Below are 16,574 nucleotides of genomic sequence, written 5' to 3'. Positions count from 1 at the left end.
TTCTCTCGAGAAACCTGGACCGAGGCCGTCCTGAGCCCGGCAAATCAAACCTCGGGCCAATTTATCGGCAGCCTCGTTTCCTGGATTCCCAGAGTGAGCCGGCACCCACTGGAGCTCTACCCTGCGTGGTAAGTTTTTGGAGGGGGTGTTCAACAACTCCCAAGCAGGGTCGTGCTCTCGTCTCTGGACCCGCCATCGCAGCTTGCTGCGGTGCTTCGGGGTGCCGACGTCATGAACAAACACCACATGAACGTTCCGACGTAGAGTGGGACCGTGCGGTGGTCCAGGGACCCAAGGGGGGTCTAACACACTTGCCATAATAAAGTTTTTTTCTCTCTCTCTCTCTCTCCCCGCCGAACGAACGGGCAGCAAGCCGCAAGCATCGTGGTGTGCGCGCCTTGGATGTGCGCTGCATTGTTCGCCGCTCACCGCGTGATTCCTGCGTCCGCGCACGGCCCCACTGCGCCCGAACGAGACGAGCGGGAAGTGCTGTATGGATGGATGGATGGATGGATAGGAGCGCCCCCTTAGAATCAGGGCGGTGGCAATTGCCACCATGCTCAGCTTTTCTTAATTTTTGTTCAACTGTGTTGTCAATTTTCATTAAGATTCGCCATCTTCTTTACCTACGGTTTCCTACACTTTGCCACATCTCTGCTTCTCATCCACCAATCCTCCAATAATCGCTTATTGCTAACTTCCACTGCAGATTTATTTACATGACCATTGTTATCTTTAAACCCTAGGGCCTCAGGAAGAGTGACTGGAAGAGTGCCTGCATCGACATCCGGATGAATACCATCATATTTGATTATGAGGTGTTCAATTGTTTCCACAGATCTACCACACACTGCACATGTGTCATCTTCTTCGTTAAATTTCTTTTTGTAGCTGCACGTTCTAAGACAGCCTGACCTAGCTTCAAAAAGTAGGGAACTGCCTCTTGAGTCATCATAGAAAAATTCTTTCCTGATCTGCCTTTTCCAGTATCGATATAGTTCTACACTATATTTCTTTTCCATTGAATTCATCCGATTTTTAACTTCCGCGTTTTTAACCTGTCGTTTAATACTCTTTCTTTCTCCGTCCTCATGACCGGCATACTTAATGCTTAGTCTAGTTCTTTTCCGCCACTGTGAGTCAACGCTCTTTGTGTATAAATATTTAAATACCTTAGCTGCCCACCTGTTATCGTGCTATTTCCTCAGGCGTTCTTAATATAGTATTTTACTCTCAGCTTCCCGTGCTTCGAACGATGTCCAGCCCATATCCCCTTGTACTGCCTCGTTTGTGGTTTGCCGTGGGCACCTAGTGCTAATCTTCCAACAGCTCTCTGATTTACGTCTAATCTCGACTGAGCTTCTGCCCTTAAGCACAGAACCGCATTGCCGAAAGTCAGTCTCGGCACCATTATCCTTTCCAATACCTCTTAGTACCTCATATTTGTTGTACCCCCATAATGCCCTATGCTTCATTATCCGGGCGTCTCTTCGTCCTTTTGCCCTAAGAGCCTGTTAATGCTTTTCCGTGTAATCTGCCCTTCGTTTAGCCATATCCCGAGGTATTTGTATTCGGCCACCTTGGGTATTTAATGGCCTTGTATTGTGAGCACCTGATCAGTTGTATCGTTAAAAATTATCACACCTGATTTAGTTGCGCTAAAACTGAATCCTAGAGCGTCTCGTTCGTCTCCACAGCAATTAACCAAAGTTTGTAAATCTTCCTGGCTATCTGCTAAGAGTACAATATCGTCCGCATACATTAAACCCGGGAGCCGCTGCTCAACTACATTTCTGCCTAATCTGTACGACAGATTATAGCCTAGATTACTTTCTTCTAGCCTTCTTTCCATATTTATCACGTAGAGCATGAACACCAGCGGTGATAGACGACAACCTTGCCTTAATCCTTCATGCACCCCCACAGTTGTGGTACTTTTTTTCCCTTCCCGTGTAATTTCAACTTCATTATCTCCGTAGATTTCCTGTAGAAAATCAGTTACCTCATGACCGATACCTAAATATTTCAATATGCTCCACAAGAGTTCCCTGAGTTCCACAAGAGTTGCACAAGAGTTCACGTTATCGTGTGCACCGCTTATGTCCAGAAAGGCTAAAAACCGAGGTCTGTTTTCCGCCTTAGCTATTTCTATGCATTCAGTAAGCACGAACAGGCTATCATCTAAGCGCCTACCCCTTCTGAACCCATTCTGAAGTTCTCCGAGTATCCGATTACCTTCTACCCATGACTGCATTTTTAATTTCACCGCCAGCATTGCCAGCCTGTACATTACAGATGTTATCGTAATCGGACGGAAGGATTTTATGTTCATCTTATCTGCTTTCTCCTTATAAATCAAATCCATTTTACTCTGTCTCCAGCTGTGCGGAATTTGCTGATTTGTTATGGCTGTCTCCAATGCTTTTACCAGCGCTTCCTTGCTTCTTGGGCTAAGTTCATTAATCAGCTTAATTGGAATTTCGGGCGTAGTCCTCAGCGCGCCACCACGCCGCTGTAGGTTGACGTTGAAGAGCTCCTCCAAACGGCAATTTTCAGGGCCACTTCGTTGCTTCCTGGCATATTGCGACCATCCAATCTCGCGGCCGTGTTTCCTCTCTTTTGTCGAAATCGGCGCCAGACATCAGAACCCACGCTAGGCCTCGTTGCAGGGTTAAACGAGTGCAGTGCGGCTTTAGAGAAGTTATGACATGCGCTTGGCCTAGCTACATCATTCACCCAATGCAGTGTACCTTTGCTTCTTTAGCGACTTCTCACGCTTTGTCGAAATCGGCTTTAAAGCTCACGCTACGCCTCGTTGAATGGGTTAACCGAGTGCAGCGCCTAGCTTTGTTTCCCTGTGTTCTAACCTGTATACAGTGCACCTTTGTTCGCTCCTTACTTTTGTTCTTTTCAGCCGTTTCCTGAATCCGTCCAAAGAGCCGGGCTTTCCGGAAGAGCCGGGTTCGCCGTGAATGGAACCACGAGGCTATCGCATCTGCGTACAGCACGACTTTGTTCCCTCGTGTTTTTAAATAAAAACATCGAATGTCGTGGAAGCGTCCAAGGATTGCTTCGACAGCTCGGGCAAAACCACGAGGACTGCGCACGCAGTGTCGTCGCTGCTTAGTGAAGAGGCACAAAACGGATGTCGTCCTTACTGAAGGCCCTTCTCGGGGACACCTCAGTGTTTCCTGGCAGACCACGTGCTTTCCGCCTCGTGCACATGTTCCCCTCATTTCCAATCATTTGTAAGTTGCATATCAACGAATTAATAAATCATTCAATGCACTTTATTTACCAGAAAAATCTGGCCAGTCACCCTGGGCTAAAAGCTGTGCACAAAGCTTGACAAGGCCCAGGGGACCATTAGATGACAGTTTTGAACGTAAGAAAACAAGTTGCTACTTTAAAAGAACATGGAAAATACACCAAACAACATAAGAGATACATATTACAATCGCGCTTCACATTAAAGAAAACACTTTGACAGCAGACATACAGTATCAATTTACACTATCATACATCCAAAAATTACGAGATTCAGCACTATGGCACGAAGTACAAGAACAGCACATGAGGTAAAATAGGGAATGCAAGCTACAATAGTAAAGATAGATTAGCTGTTTACATTTACATATGCATAAAATGAGTCCTTGGGCCTAAAATGGGCTGTGCTCTTATATAAGCATAGGTCCTTCAAATCCTGCAGAAGGCTTGAATTTGGAACTGCTAATATCAAAGAAGATTTAGAAGAACTTCAGCTTGGGGTAGATGGTGCATTGTACTTCATAAAACAAACAATAGCGCCTACAATGACAAACACAGCAGAAGAACGATGCAGGACAAGCGCTATCCTGCGCTCTGCAGTATGGAACTTTGTGAATGTGAAAAATGAACCTTCACGTCAGTGCAATATGAGTCTTTAGGCTGCCTACAAAGCGTTATTACAGAAAGAAAGAAATATTAGTGAATGTTGTGTGCGAGGCTTGCATATTACTCTGTATGTGTTTATTTATTTACGCTACCCCTCAAGACCAGTGGTATTACAAAGGGGGAATGGTAAATATACAAAAACTGAAAGAAAAATACAGTTGATTACATGATTGTTCAACAGCGCCTGAATATGCAATGTTAGCTAGTGCTACGCGGAACTGCTCATAATTTTCAGTGCCGGCAACTTCTGCGGGAAGGTGATTCCGGTCGCATGAGCTTAATAGTGTAGTGACCATGCTGGAATAAATAAATTAATTTACACATGACAGGCACATTGAAAATAATTGTGACGTGACAACAGAGGAACTGATACAAACAGGTGGCGACAAAAAAAAAGAACAAGTGGGCCCAGTGCGTCTGGAACGGGCGTCTGCCTGTACAAAAACAAACAGATGAAAGAAGATGGATGGATGGATGGATGGATGGATGGATGGACGGACGGACGGACGGACGGACGGACGGACGGACGGACGGACGGACGGACGGACGGACGGACGGACGGACGGATGGATGGATGGATGGATGAATGGGAGCGCCCCCTTTGAAACGGGGTAGTGGCAATTGCCACAATGCTCAAGTTTTCTTTCTTTACTATTTTTTGTTTATAGTGTTGGCAATTGTCATTAAGATTCACCATCATCTTTACCTACGGTTTCCTACAATTCCAACTTTATGCCACATCTCTGCTTTTCTGCCACCAATCCTGCAATCGCTTTTCGCTAACTTCCACTGCAGACTTATTTACATGACGATTGCTATTTAAACTCTTGAGCCTCAGGAAGAGTGACTGTGCCTGCATCGACATCCGGATGGATACCATCACATTTGAGTATGAGGTGTTCGATTGTTTCCACAGATCGACCACACACAGCACATGTGTCATCTTCTTCGTTAAATTTCTTTTTGTACCTGCGCGTTCTAAGACACCCTGACCTAGCTTCAAAAAGCAGGGCACTGCCTCTTAGTTATCATGGAAAAATTCTTTCCTGATCTGCCTTTTCCAGTTGTACGCTATGTTTCTTTTCCATTGAATTCATACAAATTTTAACTTCCACGTTTTTAACCTGTCGTTTAATGTTCTTTCTCTCTCCGTCCTCGTGTCCGGCATACTTACTGGTTAGTTTCCTAGTTCTTTTCCGCTACTCTGAGTCAAGGCTCTTTCTGTATAATTATTTAAATACCTTAGCTCCCCACTTGTTATCGTCCAATTTCCTCAGGCGTTCTTCATATAGTATTTTACTCTTAGCTTCCCGTGCTTCGAACGATGCCCAGCCCATATCTCCTTGTACTGCCTCATTTGCGGTTTTGCCGTGAGCACCTAGTGCTAATCTTCCAACAGCTCTCTGATTTACGTCTAATCTCGACTGAACTTCTGCCCTTAAGTACAGAACCTCATTGCCGAAAGTAAGCCCCGGCACCATTATTCCTTTCCAAATACCTCTTCGTACTTCATATTTGTTGTGCCCCCATAATACCATATGTTTCATTGTCCCGGCATCTCTTCGTCCTTTTGCCCTTGAGAGACTGTTCATGCTTTTCCGTGTACCGGGTGTTTTTTTTTCGAAGGTCCAAAATTTTGAAAGAAAGGTAAATTCCTTGAGATTTATTTTAACCCTGGGGCTATACTGAGGGCTACGGGGGACGCCAGGTAAGAGGCAAACTACTTTAATTAATTCGCTGATTAACTGAATACGTTAATTACTTTTATAATTTTTATTTTAGAGGATATGTTGTATTAGCAGAATTAGAGATTGTCTTCCGAACAGTCCAGCCAAGAAAAAAAATGTAATGAAAAAATTTTTTGCGCGCGTTACGAAGCGAGAAAAAGTCACCCTGGTAGGCAGCTTCACACTGTAGCACAGCGTATGTGACCGCCTGTGACGTAGTTCACTCCGCCCTGCGCTTTGTGCCAGTGCGTTTTTGTTCCAACGCGGCATTCCGTGAGGCCGCGGAGCGAAGCGAGACAAGCAGCGATAGCGGAGGCCGCCCGTCCGGGCTTCAGGTGATATCAGCCGTGTGACGCAAAGCGCAGGGCGGAGCGGGCTACGTCAGAGGCGCTCACCGCCGCTGAATTACGGTGTGAAGATGCCTACCAGGATGACTTTTTCGCGCTTCGTAACGTGCGTGAGAAATTTTTAATTATAATCTTTTTTTTCGGTTGGACTGTTCGGAGCACGATCTCCAATTCTGCGAATACAACATAAGCCTTAAAATAAAAATTGGAAAACTTTAGTAACATATTTAGTTAATCAGCTAACTAATTAAAGCAGTTTTCCTCTTGCCTGGCGCCCGCCGTAGCCACCAGTATAGGCCCAGTGCTAAAATAAATCTAAAGCAATTTACCTTTTTTTTCCATTTTGGACCTTCTAAAAAAAACACCCGGTATATCTGCCCTTCGTTTAGCCATATCCCGAGGTATTTGTGTTCGGCCACTTTGGGTATTTCGTGGCCTTGTATTGTAAGCACCTGATCAGTTGTATCTTTTAAAATCATCACACCTGACTTAATTGCGCTAAAACTGAATCCTAGAGAGTCTCCTTCGTCTCCATAACAATTAACCAAAGTTTGTAATTCTGCCTGGCTACCTGCTAACAGTACAATTTCGTCCGCATACATTAAACCAGGCAGTCGCTGCTCAACTACATTTCCGCCTAATCTGTACGACAGATTATAATCTAGATTACTTTCTTCTAGCCTTATTTCCATATTTATCAGATAAAGCATGAACAGCAGCGGTGATAGAGGACAACCTTGCCTTAATCCTTTGTAGACCCTCATATTTGTGGTACTTTTTTCCCTTCCCATATAATTTCGACTCTATTATCTCGGTAGATTTCCTGTAGAAAATCAATTACCTCATGACCGATACCTAAATCTTTGAATATGCTCCACAGGAGTTCCCTGTTCACGTTATCGTGTGCACCGCTTGTGTCCATAAAGGCTAAATACAGAGGTCTGTTATCCGCCTTAGTTATTTCTATGCATTGGGTTAGCACGAACAGGCTATCATCTAAGCGCCTACCCCTTCTGAACCCATTCTGAAGTTCTCCGAGTATCAGATTACCTTCTACCCATGACTGCATTTTTAATTTCACCGCCTGCATTGCCAGCCTGTGCATAACATATGTTATCCTAATCGGACGGAAGGATTTTACGTTCATCTTATCTCCTTTCCCTTTGTAAATCAAATTCATTTTACTCTGTCTCCAGCTGTGCGGAATTTGCTTATTTGTTATGACTGTCTCCCATGCTTTTATCAGCGCTTCCTTGCTTCTTGGGCCAAGTTCATTAATCGGCTTAATTGGAATTTCGTCTATCCCTGCGGATGTGGTTTTAGGAATATGTGGTTCCGCCTTTTTCCAGTTAAGACTAGTCAGTTCTAAGCTATTCTCTATTTTGCTGCCCTGTGTTGCCGCCTCACTTGGGGAGATTACTCCATTGTAGGCGCTGCCGTCGCGCGCCATCTGTTGGGGCAGTGGCGTACATTGCGAGGAAGAGGAGGAGGGAGTGGTTTTAGTGGGCGCCGCCTGATGGCTCTAGGTGCGCGCCAATCGAAGAGGAAAGGTAGCGGAAAAGAACTTTGCTACTCGCTTAACTGCGACTTCTTCATTTCCAGGCTCATAATTACTAGTATACACCGCATTACATGTTTATGAAGCTCCCTTCTAAGACAACACCGTATTCACTAGACGCGCTTTTGTTCATTCCAAATCCATCAAGCTGACGTGTCGGAGTGGTTAGCTTGCTCGTCGTGCACTCCGGAGACCCTAGTTCGATTCCTCAACTCGACTACTCGGTTTCATTTATTAATGCTTCTGGGATTTTTCGCTCACGGCCAACGCCGCCGACGATGACACCGGCTTTTCTGCGACATGGGGCCATTAACGCTATCGCGTTAAAAGTGACTCTTCCCAGAAGCCAGTTTTCGGGCGCTTAGTGATGGTGACGTTATCAGGAAGCGGCCAATAAAGGCTTTTATCTTGTGTGATGATTATCTTCTGAAAGGCGTTTCTTATTTTCCCACATTTTACACAATTTATCTTTCAGACAGGTACATTCATGAAATTTTGTTAATGCATCTGTATCTGATTCTGCTGCCAGGCGGTTGGACATTTATCAACAAACTCGAAGTTCAGAGCTTGATCACGGTTTATTGAGTTATTGACCTCGGGCATCGCGGCACCCTGTAAACATCGAATTTTGGCCACCTCAGACCACCGTTTTTCGATACACGATCGACCCATGGACCGGACCCTATTGGAAGTTTCAAAACTGGTAAGGGCACGTGACATCAATTCTGCTCTGGGATATGAGATGCGTTCGTTACGTTCTCCACCCACCTCTAGAAGCAGGCAAGTCTAACACGTGATTATATTGTTTGAGGGCATCCAGTCATACCCAGAAATCTTTAATCTAATGTGTTCTCGACACGTCGTTCTGATCCTCCGATTCGGAGCGCGCAGGTGGCGCGAGCCCTGAATGCGAGTCGAAGGAGACGGCGTCAAGCCGAATATGTGGGCTCTACGCAAGATGTCACGTGACGAGAACCAGATGGAGCTTTTCTGTTTCCACCTACACGTTCTGGCGGGTTAGTTGGTTAAGCATCTTGAATAAACAGCGCGAACGAAGACGAGCACAAAAGGCAAGGAAAGCGTTGTGTCGTCCGTTTCCTTTTCTTTTGTGCTCGTCTTCGTTCGCGCTGTTTATTCAAGATGTTGCCACCAACCGCAAGCCACGTTCGACGCATTTTAAGGCCAGAGCTTTTTTTTATAGGCTCATTACTCGTCAGCGTGTCCGTCCGCGCGAACTTGTCAAAGATGTGACGTCACAAGTCGACGTCATGCGAAGTCACGCGAACTGCCAATCCAACAACAGCACGGCACCCCGCATATGGTAGTATTCTAACCACCATAGTAGTATCCCGCCGACCGAAGCAAGTATTTTTCTTATCTTGTTTTACGCTCTCAGGGTTGTGTGAGGCGGATGGGTGTCCGGGCAGACGAAGGCACAGGTGCAAAAGTAAAACTGTTTATTTGAGAATAGGCATGAGCGTCCGGCGAGCCCGGTGGCACTCAACCGACTGCTAGCAAGCCAGCGACCTCTCTCGGAATATGCGAGTACTGCTCTCGACTGCGCCAGATGTGAGGCGCTGGCGCGGTACATGCCGTCGACGCGTAGAGAGAAAGTAGGGAGTTTTAGAATAGGGGGCCCCAACGCTTGGGGGCCCCAAGGAAATAGCGGGCCCCAGCGCTACGTACGAGTGCGCCGGTGAGCTTTAGAATAGGGGTCTCCCCTTCGCAACGGAGCCAGGCTTGCGTTTATCGATCGCAGCGCCACTACGGCAAACAAAAAAGATACTCTTGAAAGAGATTTTAAAATATGCGTTTGTTTCGTCATCAGAAACTGGTATTATCGCAGACACACAATTTAAGAGTAAAAAACTGTAGCAAGTGTGTGTTTTTAAACAGCTCTTTTTTTGGTTTTAAAGTCGATGCAAAATCGGTCACTCTTAGCCAACTCAAGTCTAGCGTAGCTCGGCGGTATCTCATGCCTGGGTCTTTTCGTTCTGCGAGCCGTCGGTTGTGGTTTGGGCGAGTTCTCCAACGACATCATGCCGAAATTACACCGAAGCCGCGCCAGTGTGCTCTGTGACCAACTTTTGTATTTGGATTTAAGCTGGGCGGAGCTGGAAGACCTTTTTCTTGGACATCGGCTGCGGTCCGCCCGAGCGCCGCGACGGTACAAATCGAGCGCCGGGCTGCTGAATACAGATGCTGTGGAAGAAGAAGAGTTCCGACGAATGTTTCGCTTTCAAAAGGAACATGTGGATATTTTGAAATGTGCACTAGGAATTCCAGACTTCCTCGAGAGCAGCCAAGGTGTGCGCGTCACGGGGAAAGAAGCCCTGCTGATGGGACTGCGGCGCCTTGCCTACCCGAACCGATGGTGGGATTTGGAGCCCATCTTCGGCCGACACTGCTCTGCCATGTCCAGCATTGTTTCAAAACTATTCTCTCACATCGAGGAGAACTTCGGCCGCCTCCTTGACGACATGACTTCACATGAATGGCTGAACGTTGATGCCCTCGAGGATTACGCAAACGTGAGTTCGGCGGAACATTTCACTGGAGTTTTTATGACATCGGGAGTTAACTGCCATGTCAACCAGTTTGTCAGTGAAAACTGGTCGAGGTAGCAGCGAATCGAGAGTAAACGAGATTGTTTGTTTTGTTGCATGCGAAATCAAGGTAGTACAACTTGTTGCCATTATGCATTTGTAGTTATTCTCCTGACAGCGCTAACCTCCTTGTCCGTGGTTCAGTGACATTGCAGCTAATTTTTTTATATTACGTACCAACCTTTTAAACTGTTATATTTTGTTGTATCGTCACACAACGTGTTCCTTTTCATGCAGGCTGTACACAACAAGGGTGCCCCGCTCACAACCTGCTGGGGTTTTGTGGATGGGACTGCAAGACCAATTTGTCGACCGTCCATGAATCAGCGCATCTACTTTTCGGGCCACAAGCGAGTCCATGCCGTGAAGTACCAGGCAGTCATGTGCGCAAATGGCATCATCTGCGAGCTTGATGGTCCCTTCCCTGGGCACAGGCATGATGCTGGTGGGTTCGAGCTGCATCCACTTCATTCTGTACTCGAATAAGCGCTAATATATTGTCCTGCTCTCACATTTCGTAATGAGTGATAGCACAGCTGATAGGTATAAAATCTCCCTATACTGTGGAAATCACATTAATTTCATTTTTAGTATGCCAAGTACTCGGAAGAGGGCTGAGTTGGTCTGGGTGGTTCATCTCAATACAATGGAACAGTACTAGCAGATGGGAAGGGTTTTCTGCCTCCGTTCTTCTGTTATTCGTGTCAACCTTTTGGCTACAGCCATGTGCCGGGCTCGTCTTATGTTCAGAGTCGACAGCTCACCTGTCTCTCTTCTCTCCTGTCCAATCTGTCAGTGCTGGTCTATTATGCCAAGTATGTATGTCTTCATACTATTATTATGTACAGTACAGGCCTCCATTGCAATCACTTACAGACAGCATTTAAGCTATGTGCACATATGTGCATGCAGGGTAATAAGTTTGCAATAAAAAAGAAATGGACATGTCGGCACTGCACGGTGGTAGTCGCAAAAAGTTTCACTGATAGCTAAAAACATGCTTTAAAACTTCAGTGCCAAACTGATATAATCGCCTTGAAAATCACACAAACCTAAATCACATGACCTAATAATGACCATATGCATCATGTCTTTTACAGGGATGCTGCGAGAAAGTGGACTCTATGAAAAACTGGAGAGGCTGGTGCAGGGTCGCGACTACACCATATACGGGGACCCAGCGTATCCTCTGCGGCCTTTGCTCATGCGTCCATACGCTGGTTCATCTTTAACTCTGCAACAGCAGCGGTTTAATGCCGGAATGAGCACGGTTCGACAAGCTGTCGAGTGGGGTTTTGGGAAAACTGTGAGTCTGTGGGCATTTCTAGACTTCAAAAAAAATCAAAAAATTCTGCTCCAGAACGTGCCGCAGATGTACCGAGTGGCAACCATCCTTTCAAACTGCCACACGTGCATATATGGCAGCCAAGTAGGAATGTTTTTTGGGTTGCGCCCCCCTTCGTTGAGCGAGTACCTTCACTGATATCTGTTTAGTTGTGAACTGAAAGAATGGTGGCAGAAAGGTGCAGAGAGAGACTTTGTGCCTTCCAGAATAAAGGTGCAAAAATTGAGCTCACTCTCTGGTTTTGTTTGCTTCCTCACGTCGGAAATTGACACAGCAGCGTGCAGTTTTATTTATTTTGCTGCTGCATGAGGGTTTTTATTAGTTCTAGGGATGCATTTTGTTGTTGTACAAAAATGCGCCTCTCTTCTGCCCGCTCTTCAGACTGGCGTTGAAGCTGCTGCTGAAGGCTGGCAAAAAGCTCCATTCTGAGGCGGCTTTCTTCTTCCTTCTCCCTTCTTTCTGCCAGCCATTCTTGCCTCCGCTGTTCAAGTTTTTCTTTCTCAAGCTCTATGCGCTTGTGTTCCAATGAGAGCCTTTCTTTTTCTAAGTCGTGTTCTCTCTGGCGCCAAAGAACATCATGATCAAGGCGCTTTTGAAAGAACTCGAGGTTGTCCTCTGGCTCTTTTCTTTTGCTGGGACCTATGCGCAACAAAGAAAATAAATGAACAGTGAACGAACATATGCAATGGCAACAAAAAATGTTGTGCAGCACACTTAAATTCTGATGCTCTTCTTTGTATTCATGTTAAGTATGCTGTTATGACACATATTGTCGTCACCAAAACTGCGCAGTATCCAATTCGACATCGAGCCACCAGGCACTGATGATGTGAGGAACGAACATGCACACAGCATGGTGCTTGAGTAACACAATTCAATGTTTCCCTTCTTTGCTGACAGCATAACACATTAATAATGAGCAACAAAGTATAAATTGTAGTGCCATGCAACGACGCATGTAACAGTTGCGCACAAATACAACTTTTCTTTCCTACAAGGACCACCTTTTTGACAAAACTATTTTAAGCTCGTCCCTGGACCTGGAAATTCGAGTGTGACGCATTGCACATGCAGTGTTAGTCAAATGTGATAGTTTTTTCAACTGCAGGGGTGAAGTTGTACGCCACTCTTCGAACTGCATTGATGCTTGCGCATTGAATGTTTGTGGAACTGTAGACATTGCTAGTTCCCACAAAAGTGTTCTTTCAAGTGTACACATACACAACATAGCTACCTTTATAATCGCAAAGCAGCTGTACTGCTTGGTGACTGAACTTCAAGACTTACCTCGCCTTCCTTGCCGAGCAGGGTCTGCTGCAGCTGTGGCACCTTGTGTAGTACTCATTGCTGCAGACATGTTGCTCTGCCCTTGTGTGCGGTTCATGGCCTGGTCACTGGATGGGCCTTCGCCGTTTAAGCAGACTCCAGTGGTAGCCATTGTGCTGTTGGCAATGTCGGCAATGTGATCATCATCGAGGTTTTCATTGCCTTCGTCTGCATAAAATATTTCTTCAATAACCTCGCTCACATTTTGTGATGTTCCTTGCTGCCCTAAAACAAAAAAAAAATATTTCAGAGACTGTAAGTACAATGCGACAGGCATAAAGGTATTACTTGTCCACTTCAAGAGGAATAAGCACTGGTGCTTGTATACAACAAGAAGGCACAAGATAAATTGCATCATTCTCTTGTTCATAATGTTATAGACGCGTTATCATTTCTTCATGCTAAAGGGTGCACGTGTGGTGCAGACTGATGCAGGAAAATTCACAAATACCTGGACATCGATACAGGTAAACTGGATTTAATTTCTGCTAGAGTTTACAATCCAATTTACCCATTGACAAAAGAGAGCTTTTCCTTGTGCTCTAAAATGCTGACCTGGCACTACAATTAGCCTCTTCGAGATGACGTCGGGTTCATTGAAACAGGAGAAATCTTCAAGTAAAACAGCCCGGTGCAGCTCGTGTTTAATAGTGGCAGTGCTTACATTTACATTCGCACTATATTTGCTGAGAGCAACGTTACTAGTACCTCAGGCAGGAAAGAAGTATTCGCAAGCACACTGGCTTTGCTGCCACTCTGAACTGGTGAAGCATACTCTGCAGCAGTGCATGAATGCCAAGCAAACAATTTCTAGAGTCCCACAAATAAAGTGTGGGGTTAGCACAGACATATTTCCAAGTCATTCCGTTCAGAGGACACTCACACGAGCTCTGCATCTGTGGAGGCAGCACAGGGTCTTCTTGGTCCGGTGTGTGAATGGCTGCGGCTCCATCCCTGGACGCGCACGCCCGCGCTTTCGACGACGGCACTCCGGACCGCGCCTGGGGGCGGCAGAAGGCGACCTTGTTTGTCGCCGCTTTCTTTATCACATGACCAAATTCTTTGGCCATGTCATATACATCCTGCAGAAGGTGACATTTCTCGTCATACTCTTCTTCAGTTCCGGACCTGTGACAGCACAATGAGGTATTAAAGCATCGCGAGTTGGAATTACGAGCAACACAGCAAGCATGAAATTAATCGCAACCGCCTCGGGTAGTGATCGTAAAAGCAAACGAAAAAAAAAAAAAAGCTTAGATGTTACTTACTTTGCAAGGTTGGCCCTGTCGTTTCGCTCGAACTGTGCTAGCAGCAGGTCCACCCGGTCGCGTATAGCCCTTTTCGACACATTTTTCCCAGTTCCCTGGGAAATTAATGCGGCTACTTGATCCCATCTCCTGGGATCCTCAAATGGGTTTGTAGCGTAAACTTCTCTCAATATATTTATATCGTCCTCTATCGTAAAGCGGACGCGCACGTGGGCAGCTGCTGCTTTTTCCGATGCCATTCCGCCTCGTGTTCAAAGGAGCACTTTGTTTTGACAGAACAGGCACATGTTTATGCACGTGGATGGGCACGCTTTTGTTCGTAGCGCCGCAACGGCTCAAAACTTAAGCAGCTACTGAAGGTAAATGAAAGACTTATATTTATTGCTAATTCAAATCGTTATTTGTAATAAACTGTAAAGCTATTTATTAACAAAAGGTAATTGCCTCCTGCTGACGAACTACTGAGGCGGAAAACCCTGTTCGAATGTCCCGCCAAGTCATCTCCATGGCGACCAAACACTGCGTACTCGCTAAGCCTAGCAGCTCTGTAAACACGGGAGCAATCTGAAAATTTAGAGCACTTCATCGCTAAAATTTTGTGGTGCGGGCATCTTCAGACAAAGCGAAAGCTTCGTGCGCCTTTCGTTTGCCGTAAACTTAATACACAGAGTAGCGGCGACAACGAATCGGTGGTGTAGTGAGAGGCCCCGCTTCGACGGGCGCCGCCATGTTGCCTGAACGTAGAGCAACGTTGGGGCGCACGCTATTTTGCCGAAATAGCGTTCGCCCCTAACGTTAACCCAAGACGCAGGGCGACCCTTGCGTTCTGCGCATGCGCACTTCGACGCCCCAAACTTCTTGGGGCCCCCAAAGCTTGGGGCCCCCTATTCTAAAACTCTCTAGTAAGTCCGAGGTGCGCGCGGGGCTGGCGCGCACACGTGCACTGGCAGGGGCGTTGGAGAAGTTATAATATGGCAGTCCTAACATCCCACCCCCTTTAAAAATTTCCCACTCTCTTATATTACTTTTCATATTCTTCCAGCCACCTCGGCTGCCGAATATGACGCCGGGAGCGACTGGAAACACGGGCAAGCTGCCCTGCCTGAGCGATGTTCTCAGTGTTCTCATAAACACAGTCCGCGATAACTTCAGATGCTTCGGAAGGGAGTTCAGATATGTCATCATTTTCACTGTGCACAGCACTTTCCGTTGATGATGGAAGTGGCGTTGGCTGTGGGTCTAGCAGGACTTGGTCGATATACGATGGCCGGAATCGTTTGATCTTGCTCAGATGAATAATTCTTTCGTCCCTTGACGAAGTACTGGCAGGATGGGCAGTGGCGCGACGAACTACGAAGGTGACAGGCGTGTTTTGGTCGACTATTCTGTAAAGACCCATGGACTTGGCAGCAAGCTTGGATGCGCCATCTGTAATGGGCTCTTGGCGCTGAAGCCACACGTACTGACCGACTTGGAAGTTGGCATCGCTATGTGTTTGGTCGTAACGGTTTTTCCGTTCTTGTTGAGCTTGAATTGAATCGACATGTGCCCCTGAGCGATGTTCGATGAGGTCTAGCAGCCTTGTCTCAAAGTTGGTTGTCGCTTCGCGGCGGAATTTTTCTGCTGGCAGTTTGGGAACATACCCATGCAGAAGTTCAAAGGGCGAAAATCCCAAGCTCGCGTTTATGGCAGTGTTGACGGCAAAGGCTGCCGCATTAAGCTTTCTTTCCCAACTGAATGGTTCAGCACTGCATGTCTTCTTGAGCACGGAGCCGAGAGTTGCATTACTTCGCTCTACGAGACCGTTGCTGGACGCACGGTACGGGACAGAAAAGTGTTGTCCAATGCCATGTAGTCTCAGAAAACGTTTAAACTCTGTGGGTTTCTAAGGGGACACCGGCCACCACCCACCGCGGGTTCGAGCTTCGCGCGAGCCAAGGGCCCCGATCAGCCGTCACCACACACACACTGGGACACCGATGCGGTGCACTCAACCTCCACTGGGAGGAGAGCGATTCGCCGCAAAGAAATAGGCCTCCAAGTTCACAAAGGAGACGTTTATTCACGTCGTCCTTCAGCAGGTACACACGCACTCAATAGTCACCCCGTCCCGGGGGCGCGCGAGGAGCAAGGCTCCGCTGCGCGCACGAAGCGACTCGAGCAATTTGCGCCGCTAGCACGCCGCTGCAGGAGAATGTCCCCGCGGCAGTGCTGTGATCTCTCTCTCGTGTCGACCGTTGGGCCGGTTGCGAGAGAGAGTGGGCATTCAACGCAAGGTACGCCTGTCAGAGGTCGCTGGACCCCGCTGGAGAGGCTCGAGCCGCTGCAGGTCAGAGGACACGTGCGGGCGAGCTCGAGTAAGCACTGGTCCGAGCGGCAAAGCCGGCACGGACAAACAGTAGCGTACGCACCTTACGCTGTCTCGGAGGGATCTCTCTCTGGGCCCCGCTCGGACGGTCGCGCG

General features: G+C 46.9%; 1 protein-coding gene across 1 annotated transcript; it reads left to right on the top strand.

Moving 5' to 3' along the window:
* Positions 1–9,272: 9,272 nt before the first annotated feature.
* On the top strand, positions 9,273–11,747 carry LOC149355135 (uncharacterized). Its single transcript, XM_089577602.1, has 3 exons — positions 9,273–10,096; positions 10,409–10,616; positions 11,272–11,747. The coding sequence occupies exons 1-3, from the start codon at positions 9,605–9,607 to the stop codon at positions 11,652–11,654; spliced, it is 1,083 nt and encodes a 360-aa protein (XP_089433728.1). The 5' UTR covers positions 9,273–9,604; the 3' UTR covers positions 11,655–11,747.
* The last annotated feature ends 4,827 nt before the right edge of the window (positions 11,748–16,574 follow it).

The sequence above is a fragment of the Amblyomma mixtum genome, chromosome 3, assembly GCF_055824585.1.
Source record: "Amblyomma mixtum isolate Tamu chromosome 3, ASM5582458v1, whole genome shotgun sequence".
Taxonomy (NCBI): Eukaryota; Metazoa; Arthropoda; class Arachnida; order Ixodida; family Ixodidae; genus Amblyomma; species Amblyomma mixtum.
This window is presented reverse-complemented; position numbering and strand designations above follow the sequence as displayed.

Excerpts from the sequence above, each read along its gene's own strand:
- LOC149355135 (XM_089577602.1), top strand. The coding sequence starts at position 9,605 with ATGCCGAAATTACACCGAAGCCGCGCCAGTGTGCTCTGTGACCAACTT. Across the intron at positions 10,097-10,408 it reads CCCTCGAGGATTACGCAAAC|GCTGTACACAACAAGGGTGC; the intron begins GTGAGTTCGGCG and ends CTTTTCATGCAG. Across the intron at positions 10,617-11,271 it reads TGGGCACAGGCATGATGCTG|GGATGCTGCGAGAAAGTGGA; the intron begins GTGGGTTCGAGC and ends TGTCTTTTACAG.